This window comes from Hipposideros armiger, unplaced genomic scaffold (genome assembly GCF_001890085.2).
Source record: "Hipposideros armiger isolate ML-2016 unplaced genomic scaffold, ASM189008v1 scaffold_83, whole genome shotgun sequence".
In the NCBI taxonomy this organism is placed as follows: domain Eukaryota; kingdom Metazoa; phylum Chordata; class Mammalia; order Chiroptera; family Hipposideridae; genus Hipposideros; species Hipposideros armiger.
Window position 1 is genome coordinate 739,955 of NW_017731433.1, and position 26,238 is coordinate 766,192.

Consider the following 26,238-nt stretch of genomic DNA (forward strand, 5'->3'; position numbering starts at 1 on the left):
AAATGTGCATTGAATATTAACAAATACTGATATAATTTTTGACAGCAAAATTTGAACACAAATCATAAATTAATGTATCTGTTTTATGAATGGGCAGATTCCCCTTGGACATAAATTGAAAAAAGATTTGTAAGAGTGAAATTATACATTTCATTATACGATGGGGCTTCAGGAATAATGCTCACTACACTTCTAAATAATACACTTCAGTATGAGAATGATTCTTTTATTTCAATTGCTTTTTTATAATTCATTTTCTACTCAGCCAATAACTAAACGAATACACCATTCTGTGTGACTTTGGGCTTTCTGAGAATAAAAATAGTTTTCATTCATTTTCATCTCTTAAACACTTATGGGAAAGATTTAGCATTCTGTGCCAACTCCATTTGGGGACGTATAGTGGGTATATTACACGCATTTTCTGGCTTAGACCTTACACTCCTGCCACTCGTATACTCTGCACCCTTGGACAAGTCACTTAATGTCTGAGCCTCACTTTTCTCCTTTGTTAAGTGAAGATCACAGGACCTTACCTTTGAGTTCATCAAGGAATACCAACATTCCAGACACTCATTTGTCTTATTCATATCAATCTACAAAACAATAACACTATGAAAATATATCAACAGTGATTACTTACTGGATGATTTTTGTATAGCTTCATCATTGTAAAGGCAATGTGATTTTTTCTTATGGATATGTTTTCCCTTATATTTTATACCTAAATTTATGACTTCTGATGATCTGGCCCTGGAAGAAAATAATTCATGGTGAAACAAAATATTAACCACAAAGGATGAACAAATACTTCCTGGCTACAAATATCTATCTTACTTTGACAAAGAAAAACATCTCTATCCTATAAACCTAAGTGGTGATATTTGTTTATACCAATCAAGACAAATCTTTGAAAAAAAATCTCTTCTAGCCAGGTGATGACATAAAAAGGTAGGAGCTAGAGAGGCCAAGAAGCTAGTTAAAGCAAAGATCCTGTCCTTGTAACCACTGTCAGGTCAGAGAAAAGGCTATGCAGAAGAAAATTTCACCGAAACACATGCTATGCCTGCCCTGTGTGCAAATATAATCAGCGTATGTGTCAAAAACTCTTTTATCCAGTTTTAGGACTGGATCTTCACTTATGGTATCCAAAATGCAGAAACATTCAGCATCATTGAGATTTATCACATGAATCTATAAAAAAAACTTCAGATTAGTTTGACTCCAGTGAAAAAGTTTTTATCAATAAACCATAGAGAGTGAAATTAGTATATAGTTGTATATAATTCAAGTCAGAACAAGGGAAATGGCCTCAAATATGTTTAATACTCACTGTCATAGACTGCAACCTTAATAGCTACAAGTTGTGCTGCCAAAAATCTGACTTCTTAGCTTCTTCTAGCCTATGACAGTTTCCCAGACTTTCCTTGTTTTTCATGACCTTGGAAGTTTTCAAGAATACTTGTCAGATTTCTTTTTGTAGAATATCCCTCAATTTGATGTTGCCTGATATTTTTCTTATGGATAGAGGGGGTTATTGGTTGTTGGGAGGCAAACAGTAGAAATGAAGGCTAGTCTCATCACATCTCATCAGGGTACATGCTATCAACTTCACTTATCTATCCCTGCTGATGTTAAACCTCATCACCTGGCCAAGGCTGTGTTTGCCTAGTTTCTGCCTATAAAAGTACTTTTTTTTTCCTTCCTTCCTATACACTGCTCTCTGGAATCAAGTTTCCAAGTACAGCCCACACTTAAGAGGGGATGAGGTGGGTATCTCTACTTCTATGATTGGGGGGGGGGAGTATCTACATAAATTATTTGGAATTACAGATTTTTTTAAAAGAAACCTTTGACATCCAAAAGACCGAGGGCAGGAGGCAGTTTTCCCCAAATCACATTGGAATGGCCTCCCTCGCAACAGGCCATTTCCTATGTAAAAGAATATATGTCACCACTGGGCTTTGAAGACAAGAATGAGAGTCGTTTTATAATGGTGAAAGACTCTGTAACAACAAGAAGTTGTGGTGCATACAGGGAGAGTAGAGTGTGATTCAAATAGTCCTTGTGGCTATTAGGTTAAGAATTATTTTTTCCCAGAAAAGTTTTGAAAAAAACTGAGGTACAAAAGGTTGGGAGAGGTCTAGGAGCAGCAAAGTCTACCTTTGGACTAGTTAACACCAGACGTTGATTTTTCCAAACACCATGAACTCTTTCCTGATTTTACACCATTTGCTTTCTGGCCCTCTCATCCAGTGGTATTTAAATAAAATATTTTTCTGTATAAAAACAAAAGGCTTTGCCTATCTCCACTAAAGAGTTTAAGCCACAAAGGAGGAGAAATGCAGAGGGTAGGAGAGAATCTCCTGGGAATCACAACAAATTGTACTACTTAGATGACTGCCTAGGAAATGCAGTTATATTGATAAAGCTGCAAGACAAAGGGCAGTTCTTGGAATAACTAGACTGTAAATTTAACTTCATATTCAAAGGCCAACCTATTGCTCCCTTTCCAGAGATATCTGATATTTGGGGAAGTGGTTACTATGAAAATGTACAGGGAACTAGAAAGAGGTTAATATTCCTAAAATCCCAATGTTCCTAATGGATGAAGATAAAGAAATATAACAGAAGAATTCAATAAAGGGCTTAAATAAAGTTTAAAACTTTTTGCAAACATGTCTTACATGGTTATGCAGGAAAGAGGGTCTACTATGGGCTCTGCTAAACTGGCCATCAATTACATGAGACCTCCCATGTCTCAGTTCTGGGTGTAGAAGGAAAGAATGATGTGTAACAAATCACCTAGTGCCCAACTAGGCATTAAAGGAGAGTGAAAGTGCCCAGAGTAGTGGCTTACACATAGCAGGTACTTGTCAAAATATTTGATCACTTGATTTAGAAACTAATAACTTTTCAATATTATCACATGATGCTTGTTGGAAAGGGAGTATAGAGTAGCGGCAAAGCATACTGACTCTGGAGCCAGAATGCCTGATTTGGGATCAATCCCTGGTCCACCTCTTGCTGGTCGGTTGACATTGAGCAAATCATTTAACTTCTTTGTGCCTCCCTTTCCTAGAAATAGGGATCATAACTGTAGTTATCTCTGAGGATTATAGTGACAATTAAATGATTTAAACACATAAAGATCTTAGAACAGTGCCTGGAATATGGTAAGAGCTCAATGAGTACTGGCTGCTGTTACTGTAAGCAATAATAAGACAATAATTTCCACTCAAAGCCAGTTCCAATACCCCTGGCAACTATCAGATAATAAGACAAAAAGTAAGGAGATGTGGTATTTACAAAAATAATAATTGGCTATACTAGTTTTTAAGACTTAAATTTCAAAAATTGAGTAGACTTTAATTTACTTTCATTTGTCATACGTAGGTATAGGATAGTTATTGCCACACATTTTTGGCAGAAGTAGGATATTAATCCTCCAAGTGTTTTATGCCATATAATGCCTGATTTAAGATGAGGTTTTAATGTTTGTGTATTTTTTCTTATAGTCGTCCATAAATTTTCCAATTTAATTTCTCACATAGATCTACTGGTGGAATAATTAGGTAACCAATAGCATATAAATAATTTTAAACATCAGTTTCCTCATAACAATAACATAGAATTTAGAACACCATAATTACTTTACATATCTAAAAAACATTGAGTTTAAGTGTGACTTCCACCTTATATAAACTTATTAAGAAATTAATGGAAATTTCTACTCCATTTCCTATCTGAGTTTTTTATCCTGGTTTCTAATAATTAACCTTTCTCCATAAGCAATTTTTAAAATAGTAACCAAAAAATAAATTTATCAGATAATAGCAGGAAAAGAAGACTTGCTCTTTGCTGTCCTAGAATAAGAATGAAGATCAATAAAAGAGACTCCTACAAATGGGTAAATTGGACTTAGCATGAGCGCCGTTCTATAGTAAAGAATGGTTCCCAAACAGAGATGGCCAGCTGGTAAGACAGTGAGTGCATCCCATAGCAATTATTCAAAAGGCTGGGATGTACTTCTCTTAAGGATGCCATAGGGGTTAGTTTAGTAGACTTCAAATACCTTTTTCAAATTCATTATTCAATTATTAAAGGTTAATAAACATGTGAAAAAATGTCCACTCTCCCAAATAATAAAAAAAATGCAATTTAAAACAATAATGGACTATCATGACAACAGTTTTAAGGCAATGACAATATCCATGTTGGTTCAGAGGCAGCCATTTTCATACACGCTGGAGGGAGTGCCCACGTCAGGATAGCGATTTAGCAAGATGACCCAAAGGCCTTTAAACCTTCAACGAATTGTTGAATTCAGGAGCACATGAAGTTATTTAAATAAATGTTCTCCCAGTTAAAATTTGTAACAGCCTAAATGCTTAAAAACAAGAGAATGGTTAAAGAGCTACATGGTACATTCTTCGGGAGTCGTTACTAATGTTGATGTCTGTGGACACTCATATTAACAATACAGAAATGAACTTGCTATGTATTTCAGAGTGATAAGTAGGTTATAAATTATGTATGCTAAGTCCTCATTTTAATAGATTGTCCATTTATTTATTTGCATAAGTATGCCCAGAACAAGCCCCCAGAGTAAAATTCCTAAGTGTTAGCAATGTTTTTGCTACAGGTAATTTCTTTTCATCTTTTTCTTCTTGCTTATTTGTACTTCCAAATTTCCCCCTAGTGAACATGTATCATTTTTGTGATAAAGAAACATGCTAAGGTTATATTTTCTAAATTATTTATTTTACCAATATTTTTAGAATAATTTTTATTAGAATAATTTTGTGAGTCCAGAAACCAAATATTGCCATAAATTAAGAAAAAAATGCATGCCCACTGTAGTTTTTGCTTCCTATTTTATCTTCGTTTTTTTTTTTTTATTTTCTAATGGTAATGTGATTTTTGCAGAACCTAAGGAAGGGAAAAAAATCTATTTCTCTGTATCAATTTTTAACTCAGTATTAGGACTTCCTTATTCTGCTAAACTTTATATTCATCTTCATCTCCCTAGGGCTTAAATTGAACATGACATTTTACAACCTATCTACTTCTCAGTCATATTACTATAAAAACCTTAAGCCAGAAGATAATATACACCAAGATTTTTATCCTAGAAAAAGAATCTTAGGAGTTAAGATGAGAACATAGTTTTAAATTATTTAATATCTTCCCCACATTTTTCCTGCTTCTTCCATTTTTTTACTGGCTTTCTCCTTTTGCTTCTCCACCTTTCTTACTGTTTCCCTCACTCATTTAAACATACCCCCACCTGTATTTACACATACCAAATGTACTTTTCCATGTTTTGTCTAACATTTTTTCATATTTTTACATATGGACAAGAACTAGCTTGATTCTCTCCTTGTATCTACTAATCTGATTAAGAAAAGGGCACATTCTTAAGAATAATATTTTCTTAGGAAGAAAATGATCTGTAATCTCTTCAGTATTGCAAGGAGTCCATGAAGAACATTTTACAGCTGACAACGACATTGCGCTTATATGTTTTCCACATAGAATTGCTGGTCATGTTCCTGGAAAAAGTGAGGGGTATAACTGACATGTCAATTCTGTGGATACGTTTTTAACATTTTTCTATCAATTAGTTCAATAATTTCTAAATGACATTATTCTGTTCTCTCTTTATTATAATCTAATAATCATTTCAATCCAGACATCTGAATTAAATAAAGGTAGAAATTTTGAAGATCACAGGTATTTTTGATGTATTGTATCTCTATTGTTCAATAAAGATAACTTCCTTTTTACCACTGGAAATTTCTCTCAAGGTCTACAGAAACTTACAATCAGGGTAAGAAGATCACTGTGCTGTACACCTATTTAATCTGGCAGAACACAAAGCTCTAATTTTAAGAGAAATCTGTGAATTTAATAACCTATATATCACACACACTAATTTTTATAACAAAAGATGTCATGGAACAATAGGAAACATAATAAGATGAGATAGAAGCCAGGAAAGAGGTAGACAGCTCAAATTGCCAATTTTTAAATCTAAGGAAAGTCTGATTAAAAAAAGATTGGCTTGTTGGAAAAGTCATGACATATTTTTTCTATGTTTTTCGTTGCAAAAATGCGTCACGACTTTTCCGACAACCCAATAATTATTGAGTTTGTCGTAAGGAAAGGGACACTTGTATACTGGCTGAAATTCTCCTACAAGAATCTGTAACACTTGCTTTTACTCTTCTAGGAGTGTGACAGGAAGAGAAACCATGATCTACCTGTGTTATCCTGGGGTAACTCTATTTCCTGATCTATAAAAATGAAGTTGGGTAGCTGGGTGGGGGCATTTTATTATATCAGAAGTCTTTCCATTCCCAGCATACTAGTATTGTACAGGATTGGTCATGCTATATTTCTAAATTGAAAAGAGCATTCTGCCTGCAAGGAAAATGCCACTTGACATTTCAGCAAGCCATTATTCAAGGAAATGGAAGAACAAATATCAAAGTGTAACAGGAGGTTTAAAGGGGACTTTTTCTTTCTATCTCTCTGTCAGCAGAGGTCCAAAAGTTCTGAAAGCAAAATAATTAATTAAGAGGTAAAAAGTATTCCATATTCCAAAGCAAGGTAGCTCCAAAACCCAGGCCAACAACCATTCTAGGAGATACACAGACCAAAGATGTGATAGCATAAGAGAGGAGAGGACAGAGTTGGTGTGTGTTCAGTCCCAGTCCCATGAGAGAGGAGGGATGCTTCCTCTCCATTCTAGCCTCCATTGACATAGATCAATCAAAGGGCTTAACGTACGCTGCCTGGGGAAATAATTAGAGGGACACAGTAGACCAGTGACTCATCAATACCTAAAAGAGTCTACAGGAAAAGCTGTGGCTGGAGCTACCCAAGTAAGCAGGAGGAGAGCGGGCTACCAGGGAGCAGCTGGTGAGGCAAGGATGAGTGAGTTTCCTATTGGCCAAACAGAAGTTAACCCAAAAGGAGTTATGCAAGAGGGGATGCCCGCCAGTGCCAGGGGACTGTAACAGAAAAACACTATGATGTGTATTTCCAAAGGTAACCCTAGCTGGTGGGGTTGAGCCACAGGAGATTGACAAAGAGTACATTAATTTGGAAATGTTCAATGCAGAGGTCCCTGAGTGAGGTCATAAGAGAACCCTCACCTGTACCTTCTTAATGTAAACTATGGACTTTATAATAAGTGATAATAATGAAATATCAATACTGGTTCTTCAGCAATAATAAATGTACTGCACTAATGTAAGATACTGGGTGGGGTGGGATAAAGTATGTAAGAACTCTTTATTTTCTGTGCAATTTTTCTATAAATGTAAAAAATGTAATATATGTACATGGTAAAAAAATTGCATTTGTATAAAAGAAAATACAATAAAATCATTCTCCAAAAAAAATAATAGTTCTTTAGTATGAAAGGTAAAACTGAGAGCATGAGGTTAGCAAGAGTGTAGGAAATAACTAAAGTTGCCTGACATTAGAAAGAAAAAGGAATATAAGAATGGGATCTAACAGAGTGGTGTAAAGAGAAGGAATGTTTAACAATATGAAGGAAAGGCTAGAAGCATTAAAAGAAGAGTCACATCTAATATTCAAAGTTAAGCTATGTGAAATTCTGTCACATATCTTTCGGTACACCTTAGCAAAACCAGGAGTAAAATCTGACATACATTCTGACGTACATACACACATGCATACATATATACATGTATGCACACACACATATTATTTTAGAGAAAAAGGAGCTAATTTTCACAATTTGGTGATGGATCAAAAACAAAGGACTGGAAGACAATGAATAGAAATCAGTAATTTAATGGAGACAAGAAATAAGAACCAGAAAAAACCCTGAGAACACAGATTCTTTCCCTGCCATTACAGACACCTACCAAGCCCCAAGGTTTTAGAGAAATTCTGAGGTAGTCACTGGACATTCCAGAGAGGACAGAAGGAAGTTTGGGCCAGTCTTACCGGGGTCTTATTCAGACTCCAGCTGATAGCTGGGTAACACTTAAAATTACTTACTTGTATGTTGATTCATCTTTGTTTTTCTTATCAAGTGGGGAATGTTCTGTTGAGTCTAAACATAATTCCTCCTTAGGAAATAAAGGAATTTCTCTTATGTTTTCTTCTTGAATGTCACTTTCCATTACATTAGTATCCTTTTTAGGAAGGGAAAAACAGTTTTCAATTTGCCAGTGCTTTGTCTATAAAAACAAAGAGATTTATTTTATTTTTATGAAATTTATTTTCCTTAAACATTTATACGCTGCACTACCAACTAAAGTCCTGGGAACAGACAAAAAATAAAGAATAAGACATGGTTCCTGTTCTTAATGAACTTACAGCCTTATAAGGGAGAAAAGACATATACATGTAACTTTAATTTAATAAAGGTAGAAAGTGATAAATGTCATAAGACAAAATAAAAATTCTCTGCAAAGATTAACAGATGAACTACAAAAAAAATGGACATTTCTACTTTAAAATCCTTAATAGCAAAATGTATATTTACTAAAAAGAAAAACAAAGTTTTTGTGGAAGAATTATCAGCGTTGATTTTTCATACAACCACTTTCTTTGCATCATGTTTCCTAAAACTGTCAAAAACCTGTCCAATTATTGAGCAATTCTTCCTAGAAAATGTGTTATGTAATAGTTTTCACAGTTATAGCTTTATTTCTTAATATGTATCCATCTAGCCAAAGTTCCTAATCACCACATATTTTATTATTTTAAATACAGAACTGATTTCCTTGTCATATCAATTCATACTGAATATAAAGGAGTGTACCAGAGAACACAGCCTGTGTGATATGAGGGTAACAGGAGGTATCTCCAGGATATCTGATTGGCTTACAAACTGATAACCTTGTCAAAAGGGTTTGCAAAGTAAACTGCCTACAGGGACCAGTAAGATGATGTCGGTGAATGAATCCAGGCCCATATAAGATGATCAATAGCAAATGAAATTCAGCCTCATGGCTCATAGGCAATAGGGAAAGGTAGGGACGGCACTGAATTAGAGAGAACCCATTTTACAGTTAATCTCAGGAAATGACATATGTTCTTCTTCAAGACAAGCAAGAAACCTGGATCTTATATGAAATCTTCTAATGTTTAAATATGGACAAGTAAATCAAATTTTAAACACTGTGCAAACAGGCACAATCTAGTCACTGGCCCCCAGATGAGAAGGAGCGGTGCCAATACACAAATTCTGCACAATCCAACCATGGTGAGTGCCCAAAGAGGCGCACTGAGAAAGCACACACACCATCTAATTCCTGTTTATACCACAGTCATCTGACAGTTTTCTGAGATAAAGGTATCTCTGTATTTAAATCATCCCCTCGCCAATTGCTCCAACTATAGAAATAGACATACGACACCACTTACTTTTAAAAATCTAACCTGATACCTGAAAAATCTGAAAATGGAACTACCTTATGACCCAGCAATCCCACTCTTAGGTATTTTTCCAAAAAATCCCAAGAAATTAATCCGAAAAAATATATGTACCCCTATGTTCATTGCGGCGTTATTCACAATAGCTAAGACTTGGAAACAACCTAAATGCCCATCGGTAGATGACTGGATTAAGAAACTTTGGTACATTTATACAATGGAGTATTATTCAGCTATAAAGAAGAAGGAAATAGTACCCTTTGCAACAATATGGATGGAACTAGAGAACATTATGCTAAGTGAAATAAGTCAGTCAGAGAAAGACAAATATATGATCTCACTTATACGTGGATTCTAAGGAACTGAATGGATGGGAGAAATGGATGGAGATAGTCTCAGAGATACAGAGGAAGAACTGAGGGTTGTTAGTTGGGAGGGGGTGGGGATGAAGGAGAGGGGAAGGGATGAGACAATACAAATTGGTAATTGCAATATGGCCTCAGGCATAGAAAAAGACAGTCCGAGGAATACAATCAATAATGTTGTAAGTATTTCTTAGGGGGCCAGATGGACCCATGTCCTGTTGGGGATTCCACTTCATAGTCGATGTAGAGGCCTGACCACCGCATTGTATTTCTGAAGCTGATGTTGAATAATATAGTATGTCATCTATAATTATATATACATATAGTCTCGGGACATGGAGTAGAGAGCGGGAATGGATTCAATGGAATTGTAATAGATAAGCATGGTATCGGGGGTGGGAGGGCAATAGATGGGGGGAGGAGGGTTGTTACTTTGTGAGGGTGAAAAGGGTAATAACTATTGCATTGTTCTGTACACCTGAAACTAACAATAAAAAAAATAAACTAAAAAAAAAAAATCTAACCTGAAAAGCAGCCACAGATCAATAGCTATGTTGTAAAAGTGGTTCGGTTACTAAAAAAAAAAAAAAAAAGCTTCTTCCATTAAACACATATAATCAGATTACATTAAATTTTAAATACTTTAATCAGACTGGATGTGATTGAAAAATTAAGTCTTAATGTAGGAAATCAAAATATATTAATGTTTTCCACCTGTTTTTATAACTGCTAGACCTGAATTGATTCAACTAAAAGATAAATGCCTCAATCAAATGGAGGGCAAAAGTCACTAGACTTTACAAATCCAGTTTGTTCAGTAAGTTATTCTGATCCCAGTTATATTTACTAATTGGCTCTCTTTTTCTTCTTATCCATGTATTTCTCTCTGCCTTTCATATCTTGCTGTGAAAGGGTGTCTCTTCTTACACGCTATGAGAAGGACATTCACTTGCTATTTTCCAGTATCTGCTAATTTGTTGTTTCTCATGCCTCCACCCTCCCTTTCCCTTTCCTTCTTCCTCTCCCTGTGCCCCTTGGGACTAGGAGCACCCATATTTAGACAGCTTGGTAAAAATGTCCTTAAAAAAACTTTAAAAGCTCAAGCTAAAAGGAGTGGAAAACACAGCTGTCCCAGCTTTGCCAGACTTTACTTTCCAAAACTACACCAGCTCTGGTGGCTCTTTTCCAGCAGGGAAAAACAAAACAAAACTATTTTCATGCAGGCTTTGGGAACAGTTCTTCAAAATACAAAGGACTTTATAAAACAGCTAAGAAAAAATATTAAAGGCATAACAATAGTTTTACTAGCGCATATTTCTTAATTAAAATGAAATTTAGATATAGGTTGTGTATAGTGAACACAGTTTTTATGACACCCACATCTAGAGCAGTCTTAATTTTGCTTCCACCCCATCTACGGGACTCCTTCTACTCCAGATGTCACCTGCTTAATGACACTTAGTTCACTGGTCATTCTAACCACCACCTCATCTCATCAGAGCCCATGTGGCCTGGTCCTTTAGCAATGTTGGGGTTGCATTAATTTCTCCACTGCCCCAAACAGCTTTCCAACTCCTTCCAGGTTCAGAATGCCAGTGTGGCCCTCTCTGTCTCACTCACTACACACCTACCCACACACCCACTGAGTTCCCAATCAGATGCTGTTTTTCCTAAGAAAAGTCTAGCACTTCCCTCACTTACAGAGCAGAAAAGACTTTACAGCTCTTGAGTGTTACATTGAGACTCCCACATTAGCTGGCCAAACATGGGTCCACCTCCCCGGATTATTTTCTGATTTACCATCACCTGCCACATCCTAAAGGATTAAACGGAATTCATTCAGCACAGGTTGACACCATCAAACTGACTTCACAAATAGAGCAACAACAGGTGATCTTCCAACATGAAGACAACTGCTGCACTCTCACAGCATGAGAGTGGCACCTGAGGTTGATGAATGAAACCAAATCAACCGGCCAAACAGAAATTGAGGTTTCAGAGTAACCTCACAACACATTTGAACCGTACTGGTTGAAACAGTTCAAACCCATAGTTTGTTCCCAAAGCACAAAGAGAACAGGAGCAGAGTTCCCATGAAAACAGAGAAAAAAAATAGAAATGTGAAACAATGAATAGTTCCTTTCTTCCATACCCCCACTTCCTTTTTCCCCTCATGGGCAGGTATACATCCGAGTTTAGTTTCATAGGAGGAGGGAGTTAAAAGCATGACTTTGAAATCAGCCAGCTTCAGTGAAAAGCAAAACTCGACTACTCATTAGCTTTTGTGAGCTCAGGCAATTTATTCAATTTCATTCTGCCTCTGCTTCCTTATTGGTAAAATAGGAAAACTGAAAGTCCCTCCATGATGTCTTGGACAATTGTGAAGATTACATGAGACCTTAGAAGAGTGCCCCAAGCATACTGGAAAACTCAGCAAGTGTTTGCTATTATTATTTTCACAAGAGTAAACCAGACGATGAACAGGAAGGTTTGTTTCTTCTAAAATGTCCTATTTGATTATTACCTTGACTATTACTTGACAGCCATAGTCTTCTTTCTGTTTAATAATGGTATAACATGGTAATTTTATCCACACTGTATTTTTACTGAATTTTGAAATCGAAGGAGTTCACTTAAATTAGAGGTCAATATTTCCTCAGAAATCCTGGACTATATTGAGCGGCACAGAACCATCACGTTTCCCGGTCTCTGACGTCCTCCCCGTGATGGAACTGCCATGGCTCATGGTAAACGGACAAGAGATGCCTGGAGCTACAGCTCCAGAAACAGAAGTCAGCTTTTTCGTAACTCGTGAACATCAACAGCCATGAGATTCAAATGGAAATCAGTCCGAGTTCATACTAAATGTCAAGGAAATCCTAGGATAATAAAAATGTAATACGTCTACCTGACCGAAGATCCAGACAGGAGCCCCGCAAACATTAGTCACACAAATGCTGCAGTCCGCAGAGGCGGAGATAATCAGCGAATGGCCACCCAGCTCACACATCTCTAAGGAACTTATCTGGTCTTCATGAGGTTGGAAAGATCTTATCAGAGTTGGGGCCTGCGTGATTTTGCTTTCGCTGGAATTAAGACAATACTCCTGAATGGAAAAAAAAAAACCAGAATTCTAAAAGACCAAATATTAAATTATTGTAATGACATAGCACTTTCAAAAAAAAAAGAGTCTGATATGAAAATGAAAGAAGATACATTTTGGGACAATAATCTGTGATCCAAATGCAAAATAATAGTTTATAACAGAGGTTAGAAAAATGGTATTAATGTTCAAAAAAAGTTTCTAACTAACTTGACTAACTTGAGACATGGAAAGAAAGAAAGGAGAGGGATAGGAAGGATGGAAAGAGAAAAAAAAAGAACAGTAAGGTCAGTTATTTGATAAAGGTTTACTTAGCATGTATAGATAGTCACATATTATACAATTTTATAATAGAAAATTGAGGTCATCAGTGACACAAAAATCCCAAACTAACTCAGAATGGCAATAATGTTAGAAGAAGAGCCATACTTTATTTAAATTATGTTTATAGTCTTATTTCGAATAAGGCATCCTTTAATTATTTATGCTCAAACAATGCTGTAGTACCTTACTGATAGTAATGCATTCCTACTTTGGGTGATCGACTTTTAATATTAAAAAAAAGTCAAGTTTTCTCTGCAAATTACTTAAAGGAAGTCTCTGCTCAATACATGTAAATGTTTCCCTTAAAATACTCAAACTGGGGCCAGCTGAGTGGCGCGTTGGTTAAGAGTTGGCTTGGGACGCCAGCTCTGAGCAGCAGGGCCCTGGTTCGAATCCCACATGAGGGCCAGTGACGCTGCGCCCTCTACAGCTATGATGGAGCTGGGCTGCCATGAGTCACGGGCGACGGTGTAGGCTGCATTGGAGCTGTAGTGGGCTCCTGTAAGCTACCCTGAGAGGCCAGCAGCCGGCGTGAGCTGCCGAGAGCCTCAGTGAGCAGCTGTCCAGTGACCGGCAACCGATCTGCCTCACCCGGGAAGAGTGCAATGATCACAATACCAACATGGGCCAGTGAAGCCACGTCCTCCACAACTAGACTGAACAACAAAAGGACAGCAACTTGTCTGTTCCCCCTCCCCGATTCCCCAACGCTGTTTCCCTCCCCAAATTCCCCAATAAAACCTTTAAAAAAAAAACTCCAACTGAAGATTTCTTCTTTTATCTAAGAAACAGACAAGACAGGATTCATAGTTATCTGCAACAAAAGACAATCAAAAATAGTAAAGACAATGTGAGAATGTTTTCAATTCACCTCTATATTCCAGATTTTCAACCATCCATCAAGGTCTCCTGTGGTGAGGTATTGATTCAATTTATCAGTAGACATAATAATGGATCCAGTTCCACTGTGAGCCAAAAATTCAGCCAGAAGTTGCTTCTTAAATATATCCCAGAATCTGACATACCCAGATCCTCCACATGACACCAAGTTAGCACCTCCTAACATGTAAAGGAACACCCAATTAGGAAACTGGCGATAATTACCAGAGCCAACTTCACTGGCTTGCCCTGTGGGGAGCATATGTGTGTTGGCGAGGTGGATAGTCCTGAGATCAATTGCCAGCACTTTCTCTCAAATATAAAATGACAACCTATGACCACCTCACTGGTTTATGTTGAACCTTAAATAAGATAGGGTATGCAAGATGTTCTATTAAATTTATTTCCCTTTCCCTCATTCTTTTGATATTATTTGTTTTTTTTAAGTTAGTTAGAATTAATTTGTTCCTTCAAACAAACTTATAAAATATTAGTTGCAACTTTATGATAATATTCTGATTACATAAAACCCATCTTTCTTAATAACCCGTTGGACACATATACCAAAGAAGTAAACTCCTCATGCACAGATAAGGATGCATACTTGTATATGTAAAGCAGCATAATTACTGATTTCTCTATATAATGGCAGGCTTAAAATTTTACTCATGAACTTATTTTTAAATTTTTCATCAAGAGTTTATTATAAGCTCTTATGGGACATTTTTTTTGGTTCATAGGCCTAGAACTAACCTTTTCATTTTCCACTTTTATATGCTCTGTAGAAGCATTTTACCTAAATTATTCTTCTGTGGCAAAGTTCCTATTTTTATTTGATAAATCTGTAGATGACTTCCAATTTGCTTCACAAATGTGCTGCCGATTAACAATCATATCTGTTTAAAGTAGAAATGATAGCATGTAGCTGCTTCAGTGGAAACAATTTGGGAATACTGATAACATTAAAAAGAATTAGTCTTGAGGAAGTGAGAGCAATTTCAGGATAATAGTTCATATTGTAAGTATAACTGAGTTCTAGAAAATAGAAAATTTTAGAATCTAACCATTTCAAAATATATTTTAAATATTCCAGTGTTTCTAAAACTCTATAGGGGTATACCTTTGTCAATTTTTAATGTTGAAAAATTTTATATGAAAATCATGCATATTTTCCATCTGCAAATTGAATACGGGAAAGTAAAAATAGAAAACATGGTTCAGATATTTTTTTAAAACATGTAACACATATATGTCTAGATTTCTAATATTAAGGAAAAAATGTTTCTAAAATACAATTATTTTTTTAGATAAAAGATAAAAAATATGCATTATTGAGCCAGCTGAGTGGCACATTGGTTAAGAGTTGGCTTGGGAGCACCAGCTCTGAGCAGCAGGGCCCCGGTTCGGGTCCCACATGAGGGCCAGTGACAGTGCACCCTTTACACCCTTTACAGCTAAGATGGTGAACAACAGCTCAACTCGGAGCTGGGCTGTCATGAGTCACCAGTGACAGCATAGGCTGCAGTCCCTGCTGCAGTGGGCTGCCATAAGCTACCGTGAGTGGCTGGCAGCCAGCGTGAGCAGTGGGCAGCTGGCGTGAGCTGCCCTGAGTGGCTGTTCAATGGCCGGCAAGTGACTGCCTCACCTGGGAAGAGCACAATGATAATACTTCCATGGGCCAGTGAAGCGACGTCTTCTACAACTAAACTGAAGAACAAAAGGACAGCAACTTGTCTGTTCCCCTTCCCCAATTCCCCAATAAAATCTTTTTTAAAAAATGCACTATTCTCAAAAGGGGATTTTGAAATTGGAAAAATGCAGGCTGCATCAACACCATGCGAAGATGGCCATTGAAAACAGAGGGGAAGTTAAGAAATTTCCTCTATATAATACCAAATAACACAGTAAATCATATGGCAGCACCATTGTTAGCATACAGTTCAGCAAAAGCTCTAACCAGGTCACTGACATATTCTGGAAAGTATACACAGCTGGTAAATATACCCAAAGCATTCCCCCCGACTCAAAAAAAAAAAATAAGACAGAGTAGGCAGCCCTCTTGCGCTGGGAACAGCAGTTATTTTAATTTTTGCTATTGTCTCCAATCTCCAAGTTTCTCACTATTTTTCCCTAGCCCATTCTGAGCCAGATGCCAGTACTGTCAGTCCCAGACTCTGCCCTTGTGCTGCATGTAAACCTAATCTTAAATCATACATTTGGAACATATTTCTTACTGTGCCCTAACAAACCTTCTTGTCATGGCTGAAACACCAATTCTGATTGATGCTCGTATTAAGCAGCTTGCCAGAGTTTTTCTCACTCTGATCCTGACATAGGCAGCACTGTACAAATTGCCAGGAGGGTCTCATCTAGCTTCTTTCTGTTCCTGGCCCCATCCTCCCGAACCCTAACGTCATCTGCCATGGCCCATGGCTTCGCGTGACCCGATACTGACTGTTAGCTAGAGGCAGTCAAACGCCACAAGACCTAGACACGATTAGATTGAACTCTCTTTATTGCTCCCTTTTCCAACATCTTACAAAATATCAAAGCAGTCTACAGTCAAAATATAAATATACAGTTTACCTGTCACTGCAATGTTTTTTCTTGCTTCAAGGAAGCAAAGCCTCATAACAGCATTATTACACTTGATGTCAGTCTCAAAGGAGCAAGCTCCCAGGATAGCCTGGTCTGCTGTGGGGTGCCTGGAGCAGTTCCTCCCAGCACCGAGAAGCTTTTGAGGCTCTGTGTCTGTGATGGAGACAAAGCCAGGTGTCTTAATAAAGAGAAACATCTGCTTCTCAAACAAATGCTTATGAAAAACAACAGCCCTGCCTTCATCACGGTCTCAGAATCAATTTCCAGGCAACAGCCATGGAGGCTTCTGATATTCACTTCCTGGACCCCAACCTAAAGGATTGTTTGAATCCCTTTTTGTTTGCATATTCCACACATGCTTACTGTGTTTTCTTTCCCATGATGTGAACTAACAGGGACTTCATTTTGTAATCACTGTTAACATCTTAGAGATTCTGATATGTTCAAAACAAATGTGATTCTAGTATCATAGCGTTTTCAGCTTATTAATCATTAATAGTAATCTTGCAAATGATTCAATGAACATGCGATATAATGACTATTTAAATATATTTAAATGATCATTTTTTAGCAATATTATTTATTAGTCAGTGACCTTAGAGAGGACATTCCTAATGGTATTTTGATTATCTCGTGACATCCTCTCCAGGCCAAACTAATAGAAACTGGGGATATTCCTCTTAGAATCTATGAATAGCCTGCACATAGTTATGAAAAATCTATGCAGAGATATCTTCAAAATTTTAAAGCAAGAAATCTATAGCAATGCCTCTTGTGCCTCTCAGAAATTTGATATTATTGGCTTTTCTTTCTTATCTATCTCTGTTTTCAACTGTAGCCACAGTTAGTTTGGCCGTAAGAAACAAATGTCGCTCTCCTGAAGGGCAATGCAGAAGAGGAGGCAGAATCCCACCCTCTCCATGGAGGCTGTAGCAAAACCTAATAGTTATTAGTTCCTTATACTTAAAGCAGGTGAGAGTTTTATGCCTGCAGGCAACTCCTCAATCTCTTAAGTTTGTTTCCTTCCTCTTATCAAATCAGTCCCTCAGCTTTTCACACACACAAAAGCTGTATCTAATGACCAGTCTTTTCTTAAGGTCCAATTTAGCCACTGAGTTTATTCAATTGAGACAGCAGAACCTCTCTGGGCCATGAGGAATGATACATTCATTACCCAAATAAATTAGTCTAGGGAAAAATCTTCAATATCTAAGGAAACTAAAATACAATGCAAAAAGCAACTGTCAAGACATTTTGCTTAAGTATAAAATATTCATGTGCTCAGCTGAACTCCCATAAAATACAATATACTCCCCTCTAATGCTCCTCACAGGTTTCTAAAGCAAGAAATAATTTAAGATTTCCAGGTGGCATCATATTTAATACAAGCTCTAGACTGAGCCTAAGCAGCCTAGCAAGTGAACATGAGTCCCCATTTCCTTACCAAGGGGTACCCAAGGTTCACTCAAAGGCCATTTGGTGAGGTCTACTAGCAAAAAGTAAACTAGAGAGAAATGAGAGCCCTGCTCCCTACTGTCAGTAATTCAGGAACACTGATATAGCATAAAGAAAAGAAATGGCATGCCATGGAGAATTTGCTAAACCAGTAAATCTCAGGGTTCTTTTTAGTCACTTCGACAAGACAGCAGTATCATTAATCCCTTGCGTTTGTAGCCAATCATCTATAATTTAGGAGCAAGCTGTCTCAGGTACACGAATAAGCAGCCCGGCCCACTGTGGTTTGCCTCAGTCACATTATTTTAAACTTGCACTCACCTGATTGTGATTTTAGGGGCTTCTGGTAATCAGGATGAAGGACATAGTGAGCGTTTTCTGTGCTATTGTTCCACAGAACAATTTCTCCATCGTAACTCCCTATATGAGCCAGGATGGAGAACATAAATTGCCAGAAAGTTAGAGAGTAGGAGCAACAGCAATGAGAAGTCATTATCATAATATCTTACATGGAACCTGGCACATAGTAGGTACTCTATATATTTTTGGAGACACAGGTGAATAATAATAGCTAGTGTTTTTATTAAGTTTGAGAGCTTACAATCCTCACAACATGCCTATGTATTAGGTATGGTATAAATTACTATTATATCTTTCTATTTTATAGTAATAAAACATTCAGAATAAGGGTTTTGCAATGAAACAATTTTAGTTTTGAGTCTGGTTCTGTCACCTACTAGCTGTGTAACCTTGGGCAAGTTATTTAACCCTACATGATGCCACAATTGCCTTACCTAAAAAACTGGGTTAAAAATCATATCTGTCTCATAGGATTGCTGTGAAGAATGAAAAGTACTTAGAATAGTGCTTAGCATACTATAAGTACTGAAAAGTATTAATAATAATTATCATACCTTTTTATTATTGAGTGAGGACAAGCAAATCAAGTCCTTCTAGGTTTTTGTTTCCTATATCTGTTTGTGTGTGTGTGTGTGTGTGTGTGTGTGTGTATTCCTCACATTCCCTCTCTCCTCTATCCTTTGTTGACTATTGCTTTCTCCACCCCTAAAGTTTTCCCTACAGAAACTCCTTCCCTACTGCTCTTCGCCGAAAACATAAAGAAGCCCAAATAGTGTGGCTAAATCTGACCAAGCCTGTCTCAAGAAAGGAGCAATGCATGGCAGACCACTGCTCTCAGCAGCTCAGTGAGGAGTGCACCTTACTGAGCAGTGTCAATGTCAAGTAGAGAGCAGAGGAGAAACACTGAGTTTGAGTGGGATGTACAGATAGATGCGGCCTTTCTTGGGATTTGTAGAAAGAAGAGACTAATGCATACTAAACTTTGTATTGTCCTGGAGAGAGCAGCCTGTGTAACTCACACATTGGCCAAGGGTGATGTACGAGTATTTCCATGGACTAGCTACCCATGGGAGTACCTATCTTCTCTTATGATTTTGAGATATTTTACTTGCAAAGTGCTTGGCCAAATATTTTCACATAGGACTCACGGGATGAGAATGAAGACATCATCTACTCATCAATTACAATGGTATTTTCTGACACTCTTAATAACAACTACACAGCCTTATAGGTTACTAGTCTCCATCACAGTTCAGTATGTTATACTCCCCGAGAGACAGACTTCCAGCAGCTATAAAGCAAATTGAGGAGCAGTGTTGGCCCTACTGAAGGTAATCAGGTAAGTCCCCAAAACAGTGGAACTTTAAGTGCAGATAGACTAGTAAACCTCATATTGTAACATTTCATAGATATCCTGGCTCTTTTCCTATAAGTTTTCATTCCTCTTACTCAATGACATTTTTTGGTTCAAAAAAAAATGTAGGCTGTCAAAATATGGAATTGTTAATTTTGTGGTACAATCTGTCTTTATAAATTGTTTTCTTTGGCTCAGAAATGATACAACAATTTCTGATCCACTTTAATATGGCACATCAAAGTCTGCTCATGGATCCTTTTAGAAGCTTGAATTTGTGGACATTTTGTGAAGCCAGTCTTTAATCAATATTACTTAGACTAAATTGTGCCAAAGGGTTAATATGGTCCCATTATGAAAAATCTGAGTACCACAGAAGTGTGATTTGTATCCAACAGCCTAATGCTGCTCCTGAAAAAAAGGACAATAAAAATAAGAGCTAATCTTTACTGATGAGCTTACTGCGTGCTGAGCACTGTTATTAAAACCTCACACCAATTATCTTATCAATCCTTCATGATGAACTAAGATATAGATACACCATTGTTTGCCAGGAAAACTATGATTTCGAGTTTAAATAACTTGCTCAATATTGTACAGCGGCAAGTGGTGAAACCAGGATCCGAAGCCAGGTAACCAGGCTCAGGGGCTGATGGCTTGCCCTAGAAATAAGGACCAAGAGTAGCTTTACATGCAAGGACTGCTTCAAAACAAACAATAAAACAAAGAAACAAACAAAAAAACAAGTCTATTCATTTTGCAATTGGGAAAAGGCTTTTTTAAAATAAGATAATATTGGTTGTCGGAAAAGTGATGACGTATTTCATTTATGTTTTCCAAAGGTCATTTATTTATACAAAGAACAACATCAATCAATGATGTATTGCCCGTTTTGTTCAATAACCTTTTGCCATCTTTCAGTGAGCTTCATAATTCCTCATTCATAGAAGGACCTCTCTTTATTTGTGAAAAACTGAACAAGGTGCTGATTTACAGCCTCATATGAATTGCACGTTATACCATGCAAGGAGTTTTGAAGAGAGTGAAACAAGTGGAAGTCTGATGGCACAAGGTCAGGTGAGTATGGTGGGTGTGGCAACACATCCCATCCAAGCTCCAATAATTTCTGACGGGTGATCAAACTTGTGTGTGGTCTCACGTTGTCGCGATGGAACACAACTCCTTTACAATTAACAAGCTTTGGACATTTCTGGATGATAGATTCATTCAAACTGTCCAATTGCTGACAGTACACATTAAAATTGATTGTTTGGTTCCTTGGTAGGAGCTCGAAAAACACACCTTTAAAATCCCACCACATTGTAGCATAACCTTGCTCTGATGAATGTCTGCTTTCAATGTCGTTTGAGACAAATCATTACGTCAGGACCAAGACTGTTTGCACACCACATTGTTGTAAACAATCCACTTCTCATCACTAGTTATGAGTCGCTTCAAAAAAGGATAGTTTTTCTCACGTTTAATGAGCATATTGCAGATGTTTAAACACACCGTCAAATGAATTTCTTTGAGTTCACACGGAACCCAAATATCGAGCTTGCTTACGTATCCCAGCTTCTTTAGGTGGTTGTGAATGCTTGAATGATGGATGTTCAATGTTTCTGCAATCTCTCATGTCATGTAATATGGGTTTGACTTGATCAATGCCTTTATTTTGTCATCATCAATCTCAGTGGGACTCCCTGACCGAGGAGCATCATTGAGATCAAAATTACCAGCACGGAATTTTGTGAACCATCATTGGCACTGACGTTCTTGTAGAGCATTGTCACCATAAACTTTATGCAACTTTTCACAAGCTTGGCACACATTCTCCCTTTCATGGAACTAAAACAGTAAAATATGGCAAAAATGCAGTTTGGTCTTCCATCTTCAACTTGTAAAATCTCCAAAACTCAACCAAACCGCTTAACTTTTTTTTAGCATCAAGCTAGAACTGTCGGCTGTCAAATGACATAGCAATAACATAGATGCAAATGACTCTAGTACTTCCAAAAATGAACTAGTGACATCTGTCGCAAACATGCGTCATGACTTTTCCTACAACCCAATAGAAACCAAGCTTTCACCATTGATCATTGGTTGTCAAGTGAAGATTCAATTAACCTGTAACAAGAGTTTGTGGAGGTAAAAATGCAGCACACAAGATATCATCTTGGTGCTGTATTCCTCCTTTCCATTCTTCAGGCTGGAAGAAAAATTGATTGAAGTTCTGAGGTCGAAACACCGTAATAGCCCTAGTAAAAAAGATATAAAATTTAGCTGTGGATTTAAAAGTGATATAGATATTGGGTAGCTATCATCCTTCTGGGTGGTGTGACTTGAGAGGTCTACAAGACTACACTGCCCAAAATTTTATTCTCACATGTCATCCATAATACTAAACTTCCTACAATGAGCTTCCTTTTGGGTTCTCTCATTGAATTCTCTGATAAATTATAAATACTTAATGTTAGAAGGTTAATTATCCTTTTACAATCATTAATACCAAATATAAATGCATCTATCAGATTAATTATCCATCACCAAGACTCTAAAGTAAATTTCCCCATATGGGTACTATGGAACCCATGAGTTTTGTGACAATAGCAATTAAAAAGGGGATGGGTTTGTGAAGACATATTTGGTAGTTTGAACAAAACTGATAATATTTCTTTTCATCAGAGTGTCTAGGACATGCTAACATCCCTGTGGCATTTCCCAGACTTACTTGACCACAGAGTCTTTTCTCATACAGCATCTTGAAGAGCTACCATTTGTTAAATACGGTTAGAAAATGCCACTCCAAAGGAATGGTACAAAGGACAGACGTGTTTGTAACAGAAATAATCATTTCAAGATGGTCAGTATCTTGGGGTGAATTTGAAAACAAGCTAGGATGGGCAGAGAATGAAATGCATGGTGTCTGGTGGGAAACAAGGAGCACAAAAATTAAATTGTGAGGGCATTGACGCTATCCTGTTTCCATGTGATTTGAGCTCTAGCTGCCAACCTATGCTAAGCCTCTCCCTCCTTCCAGAGCCACGCACAGCTCCAATGAACATTTGAAGGCTTGGTGTCTTCACCCTTAACTCTGTTCACCTCCCTGAAATCTTGCTTCTTCTATTCCCACCATTCTGAAGGTCTCCCAATTGTCAATGTAACTCCTTACTCTCTGGTGGATGTGGCTTTCTACTCCTCCTGGAAACACTTCTGTTTCTTGTATATGCTGCTTCTTTCCTGCCTTCTTAACCTTTTATTCTCTATTTTCCATTCCCTTCTTTCGTTTCCTCCTTTTAATATGAACATTTCTTATTGTCATTCTTCCAATCCATCTATATACTCAAAAGGGCTTTGTTCAGGGATTTTGTAGACCACCATGAATTCCAATCTCACTTCTATACAAACAGTTCTTAAATTTACCTTCATTTATAACATTTTTCCAGTGTCAAGTAGTGCTCCCTTGACAGTTGACAACTGCTTTTAATGCTCACATCAGCAACATATCAAAAATCCATAATTTTCATTTTCCCTTCCCTACCAAGCCTCTCTAAATTTCTTACTTTTATTAATAGACCAAAATCCCAGCCTCCTGCATGCCTTTCTCATCCTCAGTCAAGTAAAATACTCAGATTCTACCTCTGCGATATGTTATATATTCATTCCTTCCATTTTACTTTAAACAGCCAATGGCAACTTCCTAGTTCGGTGCTCACTACCTCATGAACAATTAAACAATTGTAACAGCCTCTTCACCAATTTCACTGCCTCTTGTCTAACCACCTCTGGTACATTTGTCATCCTGCCATTAGAGTAATCATTGCATTTGGGGAGCTCTTAATATGCATTTATTCTGCAAGCATTTCTTGCTTTCTCTGTGGAAGTCACTATTCATGGTGTTGTAGGGGATAAAGCCATGAGCATAAAATGACTAAAAAGCAGTGAAATATGTAAGTTCCAAGGAAGTACTACTGATCAACTGCCATGGAATTCCAGGTGCCAAAATCACAGAAGGCTGAGCTGAGGGGTCATATTGGCACTGGACCATAAATAGATGGGTAGGATTTGAAAGAGAAAGGCACTCTAGGCAAAGTGGGGAAACAATTAAATGCCCTGTGGAAAAACATTGTTTTCCATTTCCTACATGAAAAAATTCAAATGTGGGGGTCCGTTATTCAAGACATAATAATATTTGGGTCCAATCAACTTTTTTTAGAATTATTTCTTTATTCTTCTATTCTTGCTTTTCAAAGTAAAATGTGAATGTCCAACTAAACATTTGACAGGGCTACTGGGAGCCTGAGGGCAAATAAGACACACCTCCCTAAGTGTTGATGTTATTCAAAGATTTTGGGGGAACACATCTTTTTTTTAGTTCACAATAAGGATGATGCATTGATGTAACAGAACGCAAAATTCATCTGGATTTTAAAGATAGAGTACAAGCTTTCAAGTAGATTTCTTGCTTGCAGGAGCTGTTTTGAACTGTTAGGGGTATTCAGGAGCTAAGTTTCCAAAATTCACCATCTTGTTCAATCCAAACAATATTCTTACTTCTCTCTAAGCACCTTTCTTGTTCCCTAATCACACTTCATGTCTCTAGCTGCTTTGTTTAACTTATGATGTGCTCTTCTCTCTGTGGATTTCCTTTCACACACAAACTCACATCTAACTATCCATACACCCATTCCCTAAGGCGTATCGTGTTCACACAGGCTTCCTTAGTAACCAGAGTTGAAAGAGATATTTCCCTCTTCTGACCTCCTACATGGTTCACATTTTACTTACAACACTTAACAAATATTATATAGTCTCCACTCCTCTGCTAGACTGTACGCTTTCAGAAATCAGGGATCTTGTCTTTTTCTGCAACCCCACAGCAGCCTGCACAGTAACCTGCACATATTGAGCATTCAATAAATATTTGTCAAGGCTAGCTGAGTGGCTCAGTTGGTTAAGAGCTCACTCAAGAGTTTGAGCTCTGAGCAACAGCGGTTCGATGCCCGGCCTGAGCTGAGTTGCTGCTGAGCTGCCAACAGGTGGCAGGATGGCTCAGCTAATAAATAAATAAATAAATAAATATTTGTCAAATGAATGAATGAAAAATTCTCTGCTTAGGTGTGGGCTCCTCAAGTAAGTCTTTCCTGACCACCCTAGCTGAAGACACCCCCTTGAATCTCTCATCCCTCGCCTATATCATTTTTCTTTAATACATTATCATTATGTGATACTGTGGCCTATGTTTATTTGTCTGTCTCTTCTACCATAAATAAGCTCTAGGAGAGCAGGGATTTTGATCCTTTCTGCATCAGCAGTGTCTACAACAGTAGCAAGAACATAATAGACATTTAATAATATTTGCTGAATCAATGTATGAATAATTCTATTTTTAATGACTACTTTAATATTAATGTCATTTTAGTAATATTAAGATGAGGTTTAGCAAGATAAGACATGATAAATAAGGCAAATTGCAGTTCTGAAGTTTTTGCATCTCATAACAGCTTTATATGTATATATTTTTAATTTTCTCTTTTCCTATTGGTAAGTTTGAAGATATTGCCCCTTGGGAATGGAAAGGATGAGGTGGGAAAGAGGGGGAAAAATTCAATCCTGTATCTCTTCTATTATCTTCAGCCAAAATTCAATACCGAGTGCCTTTCACTGAGATACCCTATTAACTAGATATATTTAGGGATACCACCCAAAGGCACAAAATGGTGTAAGAAGTAGCCCTTCTGATATTTGACCTTCTGTGTCAAAATGTCAAGAAACTAATTAGCTGCCACCTTTCCCTTAAAACCTAACCTGAAACTTTCATTTGCTATGACAGTTATCCTTAAAATACCTTCAGAATCCACACGGTATTTCTTACATTGTCCATTTCAAAAATAACTTTTTTAAGTTTGCACTTTTGCCGAGAGTAAAATTAAAGTGCAGAATGAGCCAATTTTAGGGCCATTTTAGGAGTCTGAGTGATTTGTTCTTTCTGACATTGAAGGACTTTACGAGTTTCATTCCACAACTCACATTTGAAATCCTGAGAGTACTGCCACTGAGTCATTGTGTCATCTTGTGAAGATGATCGTACCTCTAATTCAGAATTTAGGTAAAATGACTCTGTGAGAACAAAATTAATATGCCTGTCAAGTGAAAAAAAATACAAAAAAAGAAAAAAAAAGGAGTTTTTTTTTTAGAAAACCTCTTTTAGAATGAATGAGCTAGAAAAATAACTTTTACTAAAACTTATCACATAAAAAAACATGGAAATTGTCATGGAAAGAAGAAAAAAACACCATTTGTTCCCTTCAAAATTAATTATTCATGTGTTGATAGTCCAATTTTCGCAGGAACCTGTCTATTGCTTTTTAGTCTTA

General features: G+C 37.1%; 1 protein-coding gene across 1 annotated transcript in view; it reads right to left on the minus strand.

The window, feature by feature from the left end:
- WDR49 (WD repeat domain 49) overlaps positions 1–26,238 on the minus strand; it is a 134,848-nt gene that overhangs the window by 21,970 nt on the left and 86,640 nt on the right. Inside the window, exons 11-17 of the mRNA XM_019643912.1 lie at positions 21,989–22,119; positions 18,469–18,567; positions 16,681–16,845; positions 14,087–14,274; positions 12,697–12,894; positions 8,041–8,222; positions 644–753 (exon numbers count right to left, since the gene is read on the minus strand). Of these exons, the coding sequence (XP_019499457.1) occupies positions 644–753; positions 8,041–8,222; positions 12,697–12,894; positions 14,087–14,274; positions 16,681–16,845; positions 18,469–18,567; positions 21,989–22,119 (1,073 nt within the window). The remainder of the gene's footprint in view (positions 1–643; positions 754–8,040; positions 8,223–12,696; positions 12,895–14,086; positions 14,275–16,680; positions 16,846–18,468; positions 18,568–21,988; positions 22,120–26,238) is intronic.